Here is a 22,430-nt window from a genome sequence, read left to right on the forward strand (position 1 = left end):
ATCTGGCAGGTACCACCTTCCGGAAATGTTATTCCAGGAAAAGAGCCTTCTCTCTAAGAGATGTGGTTATTGAGCAAGCCTGTGGGGATAAAGGAGGCAGAATATAAGATAGTACTGAACAGCATGCCATTGAAACAGTTGGCTTAATATGCCTCAGATTCACCATCTATACAGACAAAATAAAAATATGAGTATCCACTGGGTGTGGTGGCACTTGCCTTTGATCCAGCACTCAGGAGGCAGAGGCAAATGGATCACTGAGGGTTTGAGGATAGCTTGGACTACAAAGTAAGTCTAGGACAGGCAAGGCTACACAGAGAAACTTCATCTGGAAAAACAAAACAAAACAATATATGTGTATCCATGTAGGGTCATTGTCTTGATTCTCAAATAAGAGAATATGTAGCTAGTGCCTAGCCCAGGGATAAGATTCAGTTAATGGATGCTGCTGTTGTGGATATAAAGAGTAAGAGACATGGATAGGAATGCGTGGAGAAGAATCTCTAGTAACACAGCATAAAGAAGGGCCTTCCCCCTGCACAGGTCTTTAATGATAAAGTAAAGGTCAGACAATGCTCCGGGGATCTGATAAGATACTTCCACCTTTTGTGCTGTTGTTTATCCAATCTTTTACCAGGATTTCTTCTTCCCCCAAACTCTCATTGTATGGATCCCATACTCTATGACTCTCTTCCACATGGATTGCTATAACATTCAAAGTCAAAAGCACTTAGTACTATTCACAGTCATCCATCTGGTACAGGCTATGATTTTAATTAATTTATTTATTTTTATTATAATTTATTCAGATTGCATCCCTATTGTTACCCCCTCACTTGTGTCTTCCCATTCCTACCCTCTCTCCCTCTTTTGTCCTATTCCTCTCCCCTAGACCTCTTACAGAAGGGGACCTCCTCCCCTACAATATGACCACAGACTATCAGGTCTCATCCAAATAGACTGCTTCCTCCTCTTCTGTGTGCTGCTCGGCCTCCCCACCAAGGGGAAGTGATCAAATTAGAGTCACCAGAGTTCATGTCAAGGACAGTGCCCACTCTCTCCATGGGTAAAGGCTGGGTTTTTTTGGGGAGGTGCACATTATAATGTAGTCCACTGTACTTAGCACAATAGCTTAACCTAGTGTATAATACAGATTGTGGGATAACTAAATGTGCTTTTGGTTTAAAAAAAATGAAGACTGAAAGAGCTCCCTCAAAGGAATTAATATTTCATTCTCTGTCTATTGGCTCTTAACACTGTATTGTTTTAAGTAATGGGTTCCTTTTCACTTTCCAGGGATCTGAAACTTGGAAGTGTGTACCAGTACCGGATTATTACCATTTCAGGAACGGAAGAGAGTGAGCCATCACCTGCTGCCATATACACCCATGGAAGTGGATACTGTGGTGATGGCATTATCCAGAAGTAAGTAGGTCAACCTAATGTAGGAGGAGGTTTGGGGAATTTTAGTTATGTCAAAAGATGGTCAAGATGCTTGAATAGGAGTGCTCAAGAGATATCCACCCCATCTCTGAATACATAAGCTCCGAGGCACCAGTGATCTCCAGTAGCCCATCAGTCAGTCATTAAGCCATTTACTGGCTGCAGAAGATAATTCAGTGACTGTGTTCTAGGGTCACACACATTTCTCAAGTATATAATATATGATTTAGCCTGAGATACTACTATGCAATTCCTACCATCTGCTCTCCATCTTGGTTGTTTGCAGTGTGCTAGAAGATTATATTAGTCTTTTCTGTCTCAATTCATGTAGTTAGGTATCTGAGCACAGTTAATTTAGGTTAAAACAATGCCCTGGTGAGGCAGTTCAGTAATTAAGAGTGTGTGCTTTTCTTCCAGGGGACCAAAGTATTGTAACTGCCTGTGACTTCTTCTCCAGAGGATCAGACACCTCTGGCCTCTGCAGACATCTGTATTCATATTTCCATATCCACACAAAGACACATATGCACATCAATTTTTAAGAATTGAGGGCCAAAGCACTGTCTCCACAGTTAAGAGTATTGTCTGTTCTTTCAAAGAACCCAAGTTCAGTTTCTAGCAATGGTGGTTCACAATCATCAATAACTCCAGTTCCAGGGGATTTGGCACCCACTTCTGCCCTCTGTGAGCAACCAGGCATGCACATGGTACTCATATATATACAAATAAACAAGTCTTTAAAAATGAAAATAATCTTTAAAAATATATCTTTAAGCCAGGCATGGTGATACACATCTCTAATCCCAGCAATTATAAGGTAGAGGCAGTTGGATCTCTGACTTTAAAGCCAGCCTGATCTACACAGTTCCAGGACAACCAGGTCTACACAGAGAAACCCTATCTTGAAAAAAGCAAAACAATTTTAAAAGAAGCCACATTTGGATATAGCTATATATCTACATCATATATATATAATTTATATGTATATATATAATTTATATATATATATTATTTGAAGTGGAAGACCCACTCAACTTCTAATCTGGATATGTGATGTGGGATGATCCACCTTTAATCTGGGTCACACCTAATATCCTTTTTAAAGTGGAATTTTGTTCACCTAGCTCCTCTGTTTGAAACAAGCCTTTCCTTTTATATTAAATAAACATGATAATATCTGATAAAATACATTTATTTGCTGGCTACACTTTACAGCTGTTAAAACTGTAATCACCAATTCAGAAAATGGGCCAAATGCTCATAAATATAATAAAATATTGTAATGTACAATATTGAAACCATAAGCAGTAAGTATTTTAGAGTGAGTACAAACTCTGGAAATGACTACACTGGGGTGAGTGAATCAAGATGTGTAAAGATTTCTGCCCAATTGGAAATTATGATTGCAAAATATTATGCTGTGTAAAAAGAAAGTAGATCTCATAGGATATTCAGTCCACTTATTGCCTGGTCCTTGTGGGCAGGATATATATATACCTGCCAAACAGGAGCAAGAAGTAATCATGCCTTACCATCAACTTCCAATTCATTTTCTTCTAAAATGACCACAAAGCAACCAGATGCTGGTACAAAAATTATGGTTTTTCTTTTTTCTCAGAAATTAAGATCAGACCAATCATCATTCCAAATTAAGTGTCTTATTGCTAGTGTATTTATTTGCAAGTGACACTATCACTAAGACTTAAGACAATTGGCAGGTTTAATCTCACACATATGTGTGAAATGGCAAAAGAAGCTATTGGCAAATTCCTTCATTAAATGGCACTGTTGGGGGTGACATAATATGCCTGCAACATGGGATTTATATTGCTATCTCTGTTGGGGGATGGGTAGTGTGGAGAGAGCATTTGCCGCAGGGTTGGATGAAAGCACTGATGTGGAGCCTATGAATTAGCTTTCAGGTGTGGTACATATATGAAACAAAACTGCTAGATATCTATGGCTTGTGCTTGTCACTAATAATAATGCTATGTGGGAGAGCAATTTGATTTGTTACTGGTGATTGTATGAGAGGTGATGAAAACTGGAAACCTTTGCATTGGGAAGAATGGACGAGCTAGGACTAGATTTGTTTATTTTACTTACTAGGTTTAGAAGGTAAAGGCGGTTTATAGTCAAAAGTCCTCATACAAATACATAGGTATTTGAGGACAGTATGCTGTCCTTTTAAAAGATTTATTTCAGCTGTATGAATGTCATTGTTTATGTGCATATCCATGTGTGTGTACCACATGCACGCCTGGTACTTGCAGACAGTCCAGAAATTAAGGGCAGATCACTTGGAATTAAAGACACTTGTGAGCTGCCTGACGTGGGTGTTGAGAACTGAACATGAGTCCTCCGTCAGAGGAGCAAGTATTGTGAGCCATGCCTCCAGCAACAGCAATATGATTTCTGGTTATGATTTAGCACTGAAAGAAATACATGTTGTAATATGATCAGATGAACCCCAGTCAACTCTGTCTTTTCTGTTCACTGTGCAAAAGGATAGTAGTGTGCACAAGGATACCCTGCCCCATACTGAAGTATATCAGTGACTCATGGAAAGGCGATAATTTGCAATTTGAAAATTTAAAAATGACATATTTAGCACTGGGGGTCTAGATCACTTGAAATAGTTTTTGCCTATCACACTTGAAGCCCTGAGTTATTTATGCATATATATAGCATGGTGGCACATACCTGCCCTGGAGTGGTAGCAGCAGAAGGATCAGAAATTCAAGGTCATCTTTAGATTCATAGTAAATTTGAGGTCCACCTGGCTTCATCTCAGAGAGAGAAAAGAGAGAGAAAGAAAGAAAGGGAGGGAGGGAGGGAGGGAGGGAGGGAGGGAGAGGGAGAGAAAGAAGAGAGATTTTCATTAATAAGTTTGTTTAAAATATTTCAATTTTATGTTCACTGGGCAAAATATAATTTACATTAGGAAACATTTTTGCTCTTCTGAAATAGATATCCCTGTAAGAATTGTGTTTTCAGGGCTTGTAGCATGGCCCAGCACATAAAGGTAATTTTCATGCAAATCTGGTAACCCTAACTTTGATCCTCATAAAAATAATTTTATTAAGATATGCTTTCTCCATGTTTTCATAATTAAAACTATTTATTTGATACAAAATAATCTGCAAACAATTTATATTATTTCAGAGAGGAAGAGATACTTGAATTTCTCTTTACTATTCTTAGAGTATTACTTTTGCCATTTTAAGTAAGTGACATTTAACTTTAAAAATGGATTGAGCCAGTAATTATGGCCATAATTTCCATTGGTTTACTGAAACATACATATCAGGGATATGTATTTGGGCCCCAAAAGAACAGTACCACGTATCATTTCCAAAGAGAATTACCAATACTAGTATTGTATATATAGTATATATTAGAATTTCAAAGTCTTGAATTATTATACAAAAGTTAGTTACTAAGTTTTGATTTCATGAACACTGACTAACAAGGCCCACACATCTCTGAGGATGAAATTTGCAATGTGTTGTGTGTATTTATATACACCTGTATAAAAAATCCTGCAACAATGCATGAAGACAATTCCAGTGCAACAAAGAAGGGGAGGAAGGGCCAGTTGTGAGCCTCTCCTACACTGGAATGTTAGCTCCAAGCTTTAGATAAGTCTGTGCCTGATGGAACATAGACTGAACCCAGGGTACTCAGGGAGAAAGTTTTCCATTGTTGACTGGTCCAAGATCATAGAGCAATTTAGGGTGTCCACAAAACACTACAGTCCTCCTTGAGAAATGTATAATTGTAACTTTGAGTTTTCTTATTTATAGCCATCTTAGGTAGAGTTGCCATTACTGCAAAGAGACACCATGAGCATGGCAACCCTTATAAAGGAGTACATTTAATTTCTTTGGAGCTGGCTTATAATTCAGACGTGTAGTCCATTGTCAGGGGAGGAAGCGTGGAGGCGTGAAGGCCGATGTGGGGCTGCAGAGGTAGCTGAGAGTTGTACATTTGGATTGGCAGGCAGCAGGAAGAAAGAGAGAGAGAGACAGAGGGAGAGAGAGACAGAGGGAGAGAGAGAGAGAGAGAGAGAGAGAGAGAGAGAGAGAGAGAGAGAGAGAGAGAGACTGGACATGGTTTGAGCATTTGAAACTGAAAGCCACCCCTTAGTGACATACTTCCCCCAACAAGGCCACACGTCCTAAAATCTCTCAAGTAGCATCACTTGGGGCCATTCATATTCACACCACCATAATCACAAAGAGTTTACGCAGATTTAGACCCTAAATTTATAGCTCAGTCTATTTATATTATAATATATAAAGCTGCATTTACAGAATATTACAATGTACAATTTTTTAGTGGTCATCATGGTATCTAGTGGTATTGTGATCATCATCAACTTAATTGTATTCATGGTTTAGCAGTTGTTTTTAAAATATGTTTGCTTAGAATCAGAACCCTGCATAGATATAAAATAATTGAGTTGCCTGTAATAAGCTAAGAAGTACGTTCATTGCTGAAAATTGAATCTAGCTTATGAATGCCCTGGCAAGGAAGTAGAAAGGAAGCTTAGTGGAAGCAGAAAACACATTTTCCCAAGTTGTCCGCTGATCCCCACAGAAACACTTCAGCACAAGTGCAGTCATACACTTAATACATGAATGCAAATTGTTTAAGACGGAGAGGATAGGTGCAACACTCACAGAAATCCTTAATGGGTAAGCATTCTGTTGTGGATGGTCTATAGCAATAAATAGATTCTCTCAAGTTTATACATATTGTAGGGATGAAAAACTGGATGTATATCATGATACTGTGTATGAAAATTCACCAAGATTTTGCCACACATGAGACCCTACAATACATTATTACATCCTTGGGTCCTCTCTGCAATCATTTGTGATTGTGCCTATTATATTTTATAGTAAAGCAACATGCAAAAAAAAGAGTAAAGCATTTTTCTCAAGTATTCACACCTCTTAAAAAGTAGAGCCCACCACATTTGTACTAAGGGCCTGATTGTCATCTGAATTCATATTTTCATTTTAGTGTGAGAAGAGAAGGCTACAAAATTAGCCAGTAGAGAGGTAGCTGCACGCCCTTTCCATTGTCTCAAGCATGGGTACCAGGCTGCTAAGATGATGAAAAATTGGCCCCCTCCTTTGGCATCTCACAGCCTACTACTACAGGTGCTCCAGTGTTAAGCAGCGGCAGACAGTTTGACAAGTCCTGTGATAGAAGAAGCAAGATGTCTGTGAACACAGAGAAGGATGCCTACTCAGTTCAGCCTGAGAGGTCAAAGGAGGTTTCTCAGAACTACTCACTCTAATGATCATCATGCCCATAAGAGATCTGTGGTGACCCTAATGTTTTGTTTAAACCAATAGAATGTACTGTTTGGGTGGTGATGGAAGGCAAATTGGAATTGTTATTTGTGGATTAGGAAAGCAGTCCAGACTCGGGGCGGGCAGGAGGTGTGTGCCTTCCATACGTAACCCATGAAAAAGCTAAGAAGCTGAAGGTCATTGTTGTTTTCAAGCCTGTGAGATTCACTGGCAGAGAACGCTGAGGACAGCTAAGAGTACAAACTCCATTGTTCGTGGTTTTTTTCAGGCAGGAGAGAACTTGGGTGGCTCTTTGGAGATTGATGCAACAGCCTAGGCCATCTTAAGGATTGATTGCTAGGCCCTATCCTGCTATCCTGACACCTCCTAAAGACAACAAACATTGCTTGGTGTTAATTGCCCCTGGTAAAAGGAAAAGTCTGAGACCTGTTCCATGCTGTGACAGTTCCCAGCTGGTCTCTGAAGAGGGAGGGACAGCTGCCACATACTCTACAGAGACCCCCCAAGGCCAAAAAGGAATGGGAACTGCCTCTTTCAGCATCTGCTAGGTGCTACCCAGCACGACACACACTTTAAATCATGCTGCGGGTTTTTACCCAATGCCAAGGAGAAGGCTTAAATATCTCCATTATAGCACATGAGAAACTGAGGCTGGGCATCGACAAGACCACCATACAATAAATATTTCGGAAGCAGTGGACTTTATTCTGTGCTATCCAACAGAGTGGACGGGGCCACATGTGGCTACTGTGACTGAAGAATGAAATTTCCGTTACAGTTGCTGTCAGTTGATTTAAACTTATTAGAAGATCAGCTAGACCGGCCAAGGGACTTACTCAGAGCAGGCAGTTATTTTTGGAGCATGTGGTTGTAAGCTTAAGTTTTCTGTTTCCAGAAGGATGGGGACTCTCCAGAAAGCAACAGTCTATCTAGTTTTCCAGTTTTTGCTCTTCTTTCTTTTTGCCAAAGCCTCGTTTAAGGGAAGGGGGAAGAAAATCAGTGTTCATTTTCTGGCCATTTTCACCTCTGCAAAGTCATCATTAGGTGATGCAAATAACTGCAAGAAGAGCAGGCCTTCTTGTTTCTGCAGCAAGAAATGACACATTCAGTGGAGGCAGTAAAGCTTTCTAGTAAGACATGACTAAGCCTGGGGGTGTGAGTGAGAAAAACCAAGAGTCTTTTGGTATATGGAGGGAGAGAGGAGCATGTCCTCACCAGGAAGGGTGAAGGTTGGAGGACTTTGAACTTTTCCACCCTTTCCAATTAAAACAAATACCATTATAGACAGCAGTGTGATTTCTTTTTAAAAAGACATGTTAGGAACCAGAGCTGGCCAGAGATTTGTAATTTGCTCCTCTTGCTATGTAATTCTTATTAAACACTGTCTTGTCAGTTTGTAGTCTATGGGCAGTACAGTCTCCTAGTGAGTCCCTTCATATGCCGAGTAAGGGCTACCTCTGCATGGACACTGGTGCCCAACTCATTGATCACTTCAGGCCACAGAGGAAGAGAATGCAGATAGTCTAATTGAGACTCCATAGGCTGAGGTCAGATGATAGGGGAGGAGGGCTCCCCATTTCTAAGGACTACGGGAGTGGGAGGGGGGATGCATGCGGGAGGGAAGGTAGGACCCGGAAGAGACAAGGGTGGGGGCTACAATCGGAATGTAAAATGAATGAACAGATTACAGATTGAAAAAGAAAAAAGGGATGAAGGCAGGAGAATGTCTCAAATGGTAAAATGCTTACCTGGAACTGGGATGCATATGTAAGACTGGGAGAGGTTTGGATGCCAAAGCCATAGAAACAAGGGGGTGGAGGGGGCAAAGGAGTAAGATTTTACTCAGTGCTAAAAGTGCTAGCCTTGCTAGCATAAGGGCCTGAGTTTGACCCGCAAAACCTGCTTTAAAGACAGGCACGCTGTTGTTTGCTTATAATCTCAGCACAGCAGAGGTGGAAACTGTTGGATCCCTGGGTTGCTGAACAGTGAGCCTAGCTCAGCTACTGAGCTCTAGACCAATCAGAGATGGTGTATCAAAAACTAAACTGTTCCTGACGGTAACATCACACACAAGGCTCTCCTGCTGCCTCCACATATGTACACCCATATATATGGACCTGTAAACATGTATGCATATACAGGTACTCACATGAATGTGTATACTCATACACACACACACACACACACACACACACACACACACAAGCATACACATGCATATACACAGAGAAATGTCAATACAATGGCCAGTTTTGAAGCAGAACTGTTCTTTGTCATAAAAATACAACTAAGGCTAATACAATCAGACTTTGTAAATCTATACCTTTTGCTGAATTCATGTTGATGAGGAACTAGACTGAGTCAGGGAAAGAGACTTGAGTGATCTTTCATGACTCATGTGAATACGTTTTCTTGCTTAGCCTGAGTTCTGAAAATGACCTAGGATATTTCCCTTTTGTATCCATTGTGCAGAGACCAAGGAGAAGAATGCGATGATAAAAATAAGATCAATGGTGACGGCTGCTCCCTTTTCTGCCAGCAAGAAGTTTCCTTCAACTGCATTGGTGAGTCTTTGACATGTCTTTGGATTTGACTGATTGGCCAATTACAAAAATACCAATTATGCCTAAATGAAATTTCGTTTCACATGTACCGAGAATCTCCTATGCGCCACATACTGTCATGAGCATGAAGAAATACACCAGCTGTCCTGGATCACTATTGCCATAGCATATTGTTCTTTCAGAGTGGGAAATATCAAAAGGTGAGGTGATTACAAAGTGTTTTCCAGAATCACACTGATCTGCAGAGGCTGAAGAGAGAATCGCCTTGATTTTGTATGGGTCTCTGCTTGTCCTATTATACACAGCTCCTTGTTGGGGGATCTACTTGCTCCCTGGGTGTTTGCTTCAGACCCAAACTGCACAGTCTCTGGGATCGGCAACATAGGACAAATAGCAGACCTGTCCCTGCTTAGAAAGCAAACCCCCCTTTTCCCACCTTTACCAAGTCGGGTGGGAAACGTTTTTTTCCTCCGCTTTCTCAAAGAGTCTGGCCTATCTTGTTGTTTCAGCCCCACTTGGGAGGCCCTGTCCAGCCCCAGGGCTGGTAAACAGACAGGGGGTGGGGGCAGGGATGGAATTTTGAGCTGGCCCAGATGAGGTCATGCTTCCTTTAAGATGCAAATCGATACCTGAAGATCAAAGGTCCTCTGGCTAATCCCTTGGGCTGGAGGTGAAAACTAATCACAATTCATTTGCAAGTACAAAGGACAGAGGTGCACTATCTGAAAAGGGAGTGGGCTGCTACAGAGGGGGATGAAAACCGTGGTGGGAAGATTTCTCACTGAAAGGCAGTTTTCCAGGAGACTACAGGGAAAGAGATGTCATCGCATCTTTGCATCTGCAGCGCATTAAAGGTTTGGGCTTAGACATTCTTTTTCCTAAGTAGACTGAGCTCCATGAGGGTAAAAAAAAATGCATCATTTACCTTGTATTATGTTCTGAACATATTGATAGAGTACCTACTATCTGTCTTCTGCTCCAAGTGGGAGCCGAGCATCACAATGGAGATGCTATGCAAATGCCTGTGGTTAGGAAAAGAAGGAGGACACAGAATGAGGAAGGACTTGGCAAGTTTTAGGCAACACTTTGGCTTTTTTTTTTCCACCCAGAAAACTTTCTCCCATGTTGAGAGTTGAGTGGGACCCATTATAAAAGATGATGATTACTAAACTAGTCAAGTGCTGTGGCAGGAGGAAACATAAATTACAGTCATGAATCAAGCTCTAGATGGAATGCTAAGCTTTACTAGATTTGGACCTAAGTCCACCTCCTCTAATTGGAAATGATGAGGTGAGGTCTCTGAGAAACTACCCTTCTGCTGTGTGATCGCCAGGGTGTGTGGATGAATTCTTCATCATTATAAACGCTTCTTGGACCTAACCTTCCTCACCTTTGCCAACCTTCAGTGATCACCAGTGTGTACCAAAGAATACTTACCTGTTTTGCTAATGTGAATGAGGCATGTGACTTTAGAATCCCCTGGATGCAGTTTCTGGTGAAAATGGGATGCGAGACGTGGACGTCCTAAAATAGATACTCAGGGTATGTCATTCCTGTACTATGTTGCTTTAGAACTATTCAACAATGCACAGCAATTAGAAAGATGTTTTCAGAAAAGTGTCAGCGAACTACAGTCCACAAACCAGAACTCATATTTTTATATTTGAGAGACCACAGCGAAACTCATTCCTACGGCTGACAGCTTTCCTGATGCATCAGAGTTGAGTTAGTGAAGTAAAGATCCTATGCGCTAAAATACTATCTTTCCCTTTACTTGATTCTTTGCATGTTGGTGCTTGGTGCAGAGAATAGATAGATAATAGGGTATTATTGGCCACTTATTAGGAAATGAACTGAATTTTAAATATAGAGTGGTAGAACTGAAGGACTCTGCTAGAATTGGACTAAGTAATGAGTCTAGAACCAGTCTCCCTTGCATTTGGGGTCTTCAATTATCCTCCTGCTCTGACTAAACTGAATGATCAGGATGTGAAATTTTCAAAATGTTCTCTAATGTATGTGAAGAAAAAGATAAAGAAAAGGGTGTTGTCAAGAAGATGAGACTTGGTTCCTTCTCAGTTTTACAAACATATGTTTTACAAACACAATCTTCACTAGCTTCCATGTGACCTGTGGGTGGTGGGATCTGCTGAACACCTTTTGTATGTCAGGCGTGTGTCTGAGCTATTACTCTTTGAATAACTTTTTATGGATCACTTTTACAAAACAAGTAATGAATGCTTTTGGTAGATGATAAGCATACAGGGTTAAGCTGTACTTAAAGCCAGAGTCTGGCCAGGTGTGGTGATGGACTTCTTTATCCTAGCACTTAAGAGGCAGAGGCAGGCAGATCTCTGTAAGTTTCAGGCCAGCCTGGTCTAGAAAGCAAATTCTAGGACAGCCAGCATTGTTACACCGAAAAACCCTGTTTCAAACAAACATCAAACATGCAAAGAAAAAAAGAGTCTGACAGAATATTTACTGTGATAAGTTACTTGAGGAAAAAAGTGGGGGTCTCTTAATTGCTCCTGATTTAAAAAGCTTTGATTGGAGACTTTACCATCATGAAAATTTTTATATACTAATTTGATGGAATGGAATATATAGATACTGTTAAAGTCTTTCTCTTTCTCTTGATATTGACTGAGATCTGTGTTAAAGGCATCAGCTATACTCATGACAAGCCATGTAGAATTCCATGGTAGACACTGTCTAGATATCTCTATACAGACATTCCAGACAAAATAGGTCTCATCTTAAGACATCAGCTCCCAGGGACTGCATTCCAATACAAACTCCAAAGCTTGAGTCTGAAAAACTTTCTTTTTAGCAAAAACTGCTCAAGTATAGGCAGAGAATTTTACAAGCACACACACACACACACACACACACACACACACACACACACACATATACACACACACACATACACACTTCCAATAACTTTAATGACTCAGAGAAGTGAGACTGTAGGGTTGGAAAAGGCTTTGCTGAAGTGGGCATTCTTCTCATCATGCTGTGTGTCAAAAGTAGTGGCCAAGAAAATCGGCCTCAGTAAAAGGTACTCGGATTCACTCGGATATATGATGTTGACTAAGGCTTGGCATTCTTATCCAGAAAACGTAGAAGACCTAGGGCTTGTCTGTGACAGATATCTAACAATATTTTGATGTGTTCCTAGATTTGGGGAATCAGACTCATTGTCCCAGTGAGGTAGAGAACAATTCTCATTAGAGCAGTTGAATACCCAAGTGTCTTCCCCAAGTCACTCTGCAGCTTGAGTGGGTCCTCACAGCCTAGATTTACCTTCTACCTCAACAGACAACCAACCCTTAATTGGGATTTAGAAGCCAATATGGAGTATATTTTGGTGAGGATGGAGGAAAAGGGAGTATCCAAAGTACTAGAGACAGCAACTAGCATCACAGATAAGGAGACAAAGGACCAGGTGTGTTATTTCTTACCAAAGGTAGTCCCAGGGCCAGAGCTTCTAGCTGAAATTTGCCTTCAAGGTATGCAATTCCTTGTCTCCAGCCCTCTGAGAAAGCCTCCCATTGGGTATTGGGTGTCTTAAATAGATGGTTTATTTTATTTCTTTTGCTTATGCTAACCAAGATTGGTTTTTGTTGGTCATACATTAAACTCCTAACTGAAAAAAATATCCTGAAAAGATAGCGAAAGTTTAGTAGCATTTCCTGAAGCTAGGTTTTCATCCCCCATATGAATGTGGGAAGGTGGGCTGTGTGGAGGAAGAAGTATCAACCACAGCAGTCCAGTCCTTTATGGAGCACCACAGTACTGGATGGGGCTGTCCTATATTATGCAGCTTTATTCAATATGAGCCTACATGTGGCTCTTATCGCACATGTGAGAGCTGAGATTTATTATGATGTCTCAACTGACCCAAGGTCACAGAGGCATGGTGCTACCTACAGACTAAATAAAGGACCTTGCTTTTTTTTTTTTTTTTTTTTACTTTGGAACTTTGTCATTGCAATGACTTTCCTTCCTTTCTTCTGCCTTTCGTTTCCAGTTTTCCCTCCTCAGTCTCCTCCTGTCTTCATCTTAGTTTTTGCCATTGCCCCGTTCCTGCTTCTCCTCCTCCTCCTCCTCTGCTGCCTTTCTTCACCACTCTTGTCATCACAGACCACTTAGAAGAGCTGTTTCCCTGAGCCAGTAACAGCAGTGTGAGGGTGGGTGACAGATTTATGGGGGCATTCCCCTTCACTTTTCAGAAGCCCACACATCCGGAAGTATTCCCAAGGTGCCAATGTGTTATTGTGCAACACTCTGGTGACTTCCCTTTCCCACTTTCCCACCCCCAGAGCTCTAGTGGCCCAGCACATAGTACCTTTCTTAATAAACAAATACCGCCCACAAGACTTCTTGAGAAATGCCGAATGAATCCCCCTTGCAATGTGGAAATTATCTTGTCCCTTTTCCGCCTTTTGGAACTATAACACACACCAGGCCTGGGGTTTCCTTTAGAAACCATGGTATCAGTGAAGTGATAACTCCCCCAGCAGGCGCTGGCTGGAGGCATTGTTCAGCAGCCACGGGGATTCGTCTCTAAGGCACTGAGTCATAAACTACAGACAGGCTGCTGATAAAAGCTGAAGGAGGAAAGGTAATGGACAAATTAGTCAGACAAAATGTGCAGGATCCCCCAAAGGGGGTGAAGTTAGTCATATATCTTGAGCCAAAGCTGGACATGCTAACTTCAGAGAGGACATATTAAGCCCTTTCAGGAGATGCAACACCGGTGTCTTCATCTCCCACCGTGTGCCCTTTAGGGTAGCTCTGAATAGTTCAATCAGATAATACCCAGTTTAGTGGCAGACCTTGTGCAGTTCAGCACCTTGGAACTCAGTGTCTCACTCTGTGAAAGCTTCTTTACGTTTTCAATATCCACGTAATACCGAGCAATCCTACTTCCTCTAGGATGGCTTGAGGAGATTCAAATCTTGCTTGAGGCTGATATATAGCCAAGAAAACAAAGTCACAGAGACTCCCACGGCATGCATCCCAGGCCTGCAGGCACTCCCACTGTGTCTCTCTGTTCCTCCCAGCTCCTCTCTCTCCCACAGCAGCTTTCAGCATCATTTTGTCTCTCTTCCCTGACAGGGAGTCTCCACCTCTGTATAGAGCCAGGGTCAGTGACTCAATTAGCACTCCCTCTCTGTGAGGTAGATAAGGGGTAGGGGGCTGAAGATCAATCTGCCTTGCCACCAGTTGCTGGGAGGGCAGGGGGTCACCTGGCCTGTGGCCCGTCTGTCAGACTGTCCTGGCCTCACTGAGCCAAGGCGAGAAAGGAAAACAAGAAGATGAATCGCTGGGTCTTCTTGGTGGATATGCTGAGGAGAGTTTAGAACAACAATGAGGAAAAGGGAACAACAGTATCTCATGCTGGAGGAGAGGGAGTCGGGGAGTGAGTTCTGGGGGCAGCTGCATTAATTAGTATTTTTCTTTTTAAACAATGTGTAGCTGTAATGGACAAATCCACCTCTCACCTTAGGGAAAAAAAAACTAATGCAAGAAACAAAATCAAACTTTGCTAGTTGCCTAGATTCACTCACAGTTTCCTCTGTAAAAGAATGTAGTAACTTTCCCCTACAAGACTTTCCTAAAACAGTGCTTTATTTGGCTTAAAGACAAGCCTTTAAAAAGAAAATAAAAATAAAGAGAGGAAGATATACAAGGGGGTCAGTGATGATGATGGAGTGTGGATGTGCACAGCACTAGCAGAGCATCGGATGGCATCGTAGTTACCAATATGGCATCTGGGTGAACACCTGGTGCAGACGTTTTAAACCTGTGCCTCAGTTTTCTCATCAGTAAAATATGTTAGTTTTCGTCATCACTTCTTAGAGTTTTGAAAACCAAACACACTTGCCAATCCAGGGCAGGTAGTTTACCCTGAGTTTGCCCTCCAAAGCAGTACAAACAGAAAAGATTTCATTTATGTTCAGCAATTATACTGGTGACAAACACCAGGTAGCTCAATATGAGTGTACATTTTTAAAAATATATTATTAACATGATTTATTTAACAGTTTTACCAAAGCTCCCAGCAACTCGAAAGCAAAGTCATCACCAGTTTGGGAGATGATAAAACTGAAATGCTATGTATACTGCCCAAGGCCATGCAACTACAATCAGAAGTGGAATTTGCAGCAAGTAGCCAACCTGTGTGCCTATCAGGCAGAGATCCGTTTATCACAAGCCTAACTCCACCAGTACTGTGCTAAGAAACATTGTGGAAAATAGGATGTCCTTCAACTCCCCAGAGTAGTCATACACATTTTGGTGACCAGAAAATAGAGGCATCGAGTGAAACTTTGGTGAATTGTTGAAAGTGTCTCACCAGGTAGATCAGAGAAGAGTTCAAATACCAAAGACTGTGTCCAATACCTGGATGGGCATGAAAGTATTTCCTAGTATTTCTGTTTGGTGTTATTGAGTCCCAGAAGAGGGGAAAGTGAGCACAACATGTCCTTCTTGTGTCTTTGCCACAAACAAACAAACAAATAACAAAACTACTCAGTGATGGGACCTTCTGTTCCCAAGCCTTCTCTTTTCCCAATTAGCCACATTGCTTTCTAACGTGTAACATAGGGAGAAAATAGCACTCAGTTGGATCCCATTGTTGTAGCTGCTTTGGGGAGCTTGGAGCCTGAGGTTTCTATCTGGGATGCCATTGGTACCTCTGTACTGCCTCTGAGACTCAGTTTCCTCTTCTGGGAAATGGACACCATTTTGAAGGCCATAATTCTTTAGAGTGTTTTTAGCAGGATTGAGGGCAGCTCATGGGCTCCTTTTCCTCATCCCTCTGTATCTCAGAATGGACTGATGCTGAAGCAGATGGTACAGCTGTGGCAGGACTGCCTCTGAGGCAGATCGCTGCATCCTGACACTGAATCACTGTGGTTGGTACCTTTTGCAAAGTAACTAGGCCTTCCCACACACATTGTCATCAAGGGATGACAATGAGTTAGATGAACCCCAAGGGCCTTTGGAGTCTAACTTCTAGAACCAAAGTGCCACATTGTTATTGTTTTTAAACTGTTCAGTCTTAAAACAAGGGCTCCAGGAGGAGAAAGGAATTCTTTTTACCCCGAAGGTCAAAAGGGGTCACTGAGGGCACAAAAGAGCAGGAAAAGGAGGCAATGGGGCGGAACGCTGACGTGTGGGCAGGACCAAAGATCTGAGTCCTCAACTGGGAGGTCTGAGGAATGCATTCAAAGGTCTCAAGTCAGTATTCCTTAAGATCAAGCTTGCCTATCTGCCATGGCCTAAGGCCCACTACTCCCAGTGAAGCCGGACTGAAAAGAAACAGGAGACCTGTGACCAGCAGGGAGGAATTCTAGCCCTCAGCCCTGGGTCAGCTTCCTGACTTTCAGGCAGGGTCAGGATCAGGGAACCCACTTGAAGCTTTCTTAAATGTAAGGAGCAGAGACCATACTTTGATGTGGCCAGAATACTGGCAGGTGAATCTGGACAGTTAGAAACAATGTCTTCCTTTTTACTGTACTGAAAGTGACCAGAAATCCATCTGCCTTGAAGTATATATGTACACTTATGGTTTTGATAAGCTTGATGAGGAAAGAAGCCTCTGGAACTGGTATCAAGGCCTTCACCTGGGCCATGGCTCTCTTCTGTTGTTTGGAGTCCATGTTGAGTTGGAATAGATATTTAATATTCATGAGCTCTGATCTCCACTTGAAGGAAGTGCCCTGGAGGAAATTGAAATATTAAGAAAGTGACAAATATAATCCTAATTGTATCCTCTCTTTTGTTCTTTGAGAAAAGTAATGTGCTTAAAATAAAATGATAAATGGACAGTCATGGTGATGTGCAAATTTCACTGTGTAAGAAAGAGCAGCTGCTTGCTTTAACATGTGCACTCAGATCCAGGCTGAAGGTGGTGCAAACTGCCTACTGGGTCTCACCCTTCCTTCCGTCACTTCCTATTGAGTGTGCCACTTTTATGCCACGTGCTATGCTTGTTTCAAGGAAGCAGCAGCGTGCAAGTAAGGCCATGAGAGGGCACTGGAATATGCTCCTGACAACGACTTTAAAGTTGCTAGACGGTTGTAGAGAAAAAGCCAAGGAGTCTCTCATGTGGAGGAGTCAAGAGTGACTCCTTAAAAGCCTGCACCATGGAAACTGGCAGGTCTAAAGTAAGCTAGATATTAGGAGGTTACAGTGTGGGGTGATAGCCAAGACTACTTACAAGAAGCTCAGATTAGTGATCAAGGCAGGAGGAGCTTTTGCAGTGTGAAAAGCGAGTCAGCATAGAGGATTACAAGGAAAGCCAATGACTTCACCTTGCAGGAACAGATTCTTCAAGTCCTTTGAGGATTTTGGTTACTTATGGCCTGAGGGAAGGAGAAGGTAGCCTGTATGTGTAATCTGTACTCTGCCTTCCTTACAATAGGCTCCTGCAGTCTTGCACAGACTGAGATCAGCAAATCCCTACCTATGACCAAAGCCAACCCATTGCCAGTTTTGGCAAATAAAGTCATATTGAAATATATCTGTGCCCTTTGTTAACAGAATGCCACTGCAAAGGAGCTATGGTGCTTCCAATGAAAGCCCTGTATAATCTACAAAGTCGGACAGCTGCTATCTGTCGCTGTACTGAAGATATTCCTCACAGCTAGCTGATGCTTGGGAAGACTGATGGACAATAGGTGTAAAAATAGCAATAGACTGAGGCAGGTAGATGAGGAATGAAAAGATGGAGAGGAATAGAGGAGGTATAAAGCAGAGAGAGAAGGGGAAAGAAAGAGAGAAAGAGAGATTTTTAATTTTTAATTTTAATAATGTATTCAGATTACAACTCAATTGTTATCCCATCACTTGTATCCTCCCATGTCTCCCTCCCTCCCTCCCACTTTCACCCTATACCCGTCCCCTAGGTCTAAGACTGAGGGGGACTTCTTCCCCCATTGTATGGTCATAGGCTATCAAGTGAGAGAGATATTTTATACACCTCTTCTAAACATTGGTGCCCTACATTTCTGTTTACACATCTGTCCCTTCACCCTTGAGCAAAGACGCACTCCTCTATTCCCATCCACCAGCTCTAGCCAGCCACTCTCGGATCCATTTCAACATGTGACATTTTGTACCTAGAAGCAATGGCCACCAAAGCCCGTACGGCTTCCCTTCTTAAAGGTTCCGACAGCATCTGTGCCTGAGCACACCTGTGGAAGGTCCAACACTGATGTCCCAGGAAAGCCCACTGATGTGTCTTTTCTCAGACCTACAGTGCCCCTGGCAGCCAAGCATTATGGTGACCTCTTTCTGGATGACACAGAAAACTTCCCAAATGTATGAGCAATTTGGGGGAAAGTGACCTCCCTTCAGTAAATATTTATGGAATTGAGAAATGACCACAGAGGAACAAACTTTTCCAAGTGTCGCTCCCTGAGCCAGGCTTGCTGCCACACATCCTTCCTGATCTTCACAAGACTATGGACTGTGGAGGCCATGTTTCCACTTTTATAGCAGTTTAGAGACGCAAGGTAGTTTTGTTGGAAAGCAGGCACTTTTAAGTTAGCATTTCTCAACCTGTCAGTAGTGACCCCTTTGGGAGGAAAGGGCCAGTGACTCTTACAGAGGTCACCTAAGACCATTAGAAAATGTATTACATCATATTACATTATAATTTACAACAGTAGCAAAATTGCAGTTATGAAGTAGCAACAAAAATAATGTTATGGCCATGGATCACTGCAACATGAGGAACTGTATTAACGGTTCAGAGAATTAGGAAAGTTAAGAACCACTGTCTTAAGTGGTGAAGTTGAGATTTGAACTCAAGTCTGCTCCACTGAGAAATTAAGAGTCCCCAGATGCTTTCCATGAGAGTGGCAGGCCTTCTGATTGATGCTGTCTTTTTCACTCTTCCTAGCAAAAGTCATAATAATACAGAAAATAGATGCTTAACACAATTATATTAAGTTAAATAAATGATTTTTCTTATTACATCCTTTTAAATTAATGACATGGATCCTATAAGGCAATATTAACATTATAAAGGTCTTCTGCATAGAGAAATCAGGACAAAGAGGTTCAATAATTTACTCAAGATTTTTATTCATTCACCAGTATGGTATTCTGGGCCTAAAAGTGTGGCTCCTGAGCCCCCAGGCTGAAGTAGTTAATTTACGTTACATCTTTATCTTTAGGTTTATCTAATAAAGTGTGTACTCTAGGGAGCCTAAGGGCCTAACAGCAAACAAATAATGAGAAGGGGAAACAATGCAGGAAGCATACAGACTTCACATAACAAAAGGATCCCTGGGTCTCTTTAAGAAACACCATCTGAAGTGTCTAGTTACAGATCATTAAATACTTAACACAGGAAACAACTGAATGTCCACTTACTCTGGGAGGCCACTGGTTAAGGACCAAAGAGAAATTAGCAAAGAATAAAATTGAAATTATAATAATCATTAAAGGACCAGGTTTTCATTTTAACTTGCTAAACAGAAAGATGAAATGCCCTGTACCAGTATTTGCAGCTATGAGACTAAGCTCTACTCCAAGCTGCCTTCTCTGTTTCCTCGGACAGCGCCCAACACCTAGAAATCAATGTGAGGATCTCACACTAGGAGTCTGTTTGAGGCACCTGCCATGTGTGTCAAGTTTTTCATGCTTCACACGGACCTTTGCAGCAGGCCTTCAACAGTGACAGTAAGAGTGGATGGAGAAGACTGCCCAGAGGCCTGAAAAAGCTCCTGTTTGGACTTGGTGAGTCTAGGAACCATTCTGGACAATGGGACTCAGAGGAGAACAAGAGCGATTCTGTGGACCATGAAGGTCCAAAATGGACCTTCTGCAGGGACAGTAAATATACAAGTCCCAGAGGATCCTAAGGCAAGATTCCACAGGAGGCCTGGGCTGGGTGTCTAGTCCAGTGATGATTAAGGTTTCTAGGCAGAAGCACAACAGGCTGGATCAATATTTTAAGACAACAACCTTCCTGAGTGGGATGCTCTTCAAGGGCCAACAATATACTTTTGGCAAGCTGACCTGATGAGAAATCCGAGTGATTTTAGCTTTCAACACCAGTCAGAAAGCCGGCCCAAATTATCCATAAGTTTAAATTAAACTATCAACTGCCATTGGCAGAGATGTGAACATCCTGGCAAGAGCCATCTCTCCACTCAGCAGTCCAAAACCGCTCACATAACTTGGGTTTAGCCTCATTACTGTGGAAAACATTGTGCGAACTGCTTGAATCCCCAGCTTTTCTTTCCTTTTGTTTCTGTTCTCTTTTGCCCAGAGGATGCACCAACATAGAGGGTAGCTGGCTGCCTGAACCTGAAGCATGGGAGCCCCCTCTTTTTCCAGTCCCATGTCTTAGAGCATCTTTCTCTATGTGAGATAGGGTAACAATGTTCTTTACCTCAGAGGGTTGCTATGATCTGTCCATTAACGTGCTTAATGAATGTATGCAATGCTCACGCATTAAGCAACTTTCACCATGCCAGTTCAGTGCTACAAACTCTACATACCCTGCTGCCACTGCATGGGGCCAGAAAGTGATCAATAAATACTAATTATTCTGTCTATTAAAATAGTGATGCTCTTACTCACAAATACAGAACACCCTTTCCCTGGTAGAGAGCAAGGGTGAGAAATATCCACCACACAAGGAGGCTATGGAAGGGATTCTACTAAACACCATAATTAAACAAAAGATGCTAAGTGTTTTTAAACTTATACTTGAGTAGCTTTTTCTGAAAAATAATTCTAGGTGCTTCTGAAGTATCATCCTTTTCTGGTTTTCCTTACTTTTCTATTCACTTTGCACAGATTTCTTTCTAAAGACCAGAGTGGGATCATGTCTCACTCTCAGATTTTAACCAGAGTCATCCCTTGAGAACCAAGATTCAGAGTAGATGTTTTATGTCCAGTTAGGCCCCCTCCAGGCCTTGCATGTTTGAAGCAAGTACTATGGAACTACTGTCCAACTTTGGGTCTCCCACTCTTCCTGTAGACTCACATGTCTAGTTTCTCTACCTGGATTTGAGAATTTGAAGCTTTACCAGCTTTCTTCCCAACACTTCTGGTGGCCTCACTAACTAATGAAACATTTTAAAAAGAATTGCGAGAAACACCCACATTTCCCCTACCTTTCTCTTTGCCTATATTCCAATAATTACCATTCCAACCTAATTTCAAAAATCAGTATTTCCTCCCAAGTCAACCTCTCTCCATATTCAGAACTATCATTGTTTTACCAAAGGCCCATTGCAGTGCCTGTCTAACATGTGGCAAGAGAGCTCCCACAGACTCCCAGTTATTTCACTTTGTCAGCCCCAATCTGACAATTTTTTTCTATAATAAGCACCTTATTTGTCCCTCTGCACTGGAGCATGTCTACAATGGCTTTGCATTGTCTTTGAGGAAAATGTTAATCTTAAAGATGTGAGGAGAAAGATCATTAACACGAATCATCCTCGACAAATTAATTAAAGAAGCCTTTTTTTTAAAAATTCATATACATGGGCTGCATTTCACTAACAAGGGGTTTGAGAGGTCCACCTTGACCACGGGCAAGATAAGGGTCAAAGGTAGGAGGTTTCCAAATGGGGAGTTTTCCAGGCAAATAGGGGGCCATAACAGAGTAATCATAATAACACTTTGAAAACAAAAGTAGCATTGCAAGATGGTCATAGCAATCTCCTGAAACAAAGGCAGGATTGCAAGGTGGTTGTAAGAACTTTTTGAAACAAAGACAGAATGGCAATTCTTGGAACAGGCAGTATATAACCATTTGTAGTTAAGGTTACAAGTGAGGCATGGCATAGCCCAATTTTTGAAAAGCAGAGATTTAATCATAAACAAGAATGAACCTAGTTTCTCTCTCTTTTTTTTCAACATGGTGGCTTTCTTGACCAACATGTAGGCAGTTTGGTTCATTATATTATCAAAATTCCTTATTAACATAGTCTTCAAGCTAAGTAAGACCTGTATGGCTTGACACACTAATTTGCAAGTTTTATTCCAGTATCTTATTTTACTTTGTATCTTCTACCACCACCACCTCCTCCTCCTCCTCCTCCTTTCTGTAAATATT

The 22,430-nt window shown here is 41.7% G+C and overlaps 1 protein-coding gene across 1 annotated transcript in view; it reads left to right on the forward strand.

The window, feature by feature from the left end:
- The window catches only part of PAPPA (pappalysin 1), a gene marked incomplete at its 5' end in the record, with an annotated part of 252,028 nt that overhangs the window by 115,561 nt on the left and 114,037 nt on the right, over positions 1-22,430 (forward strand). Inside the window, 2 exons of the mRNA XM_084793333.1 lie at positions 1,297-1,425; positions 9,243-9,334. Of these exons, the coding sequence (XP_084649459.1) occupies positions 1,297-1,425; positions 9,243-9,334 (221 nt within the window). The remainder of the gene's footprint in view (positions 1-1,296; positions 1,426-9,242; positions 9,335-22,430) is intronic.

This window comes from Acomys minous (genome assembly GCF_964271855.1).
Source record: "Acomys minous genome assembly, chromosome: 1".
Classification (NCBI taxonomy): Eukaryota; Metazoa; Chordata; class Mammalia; order Rodentia; family Muridae; genus Acomys; species Acomys minous.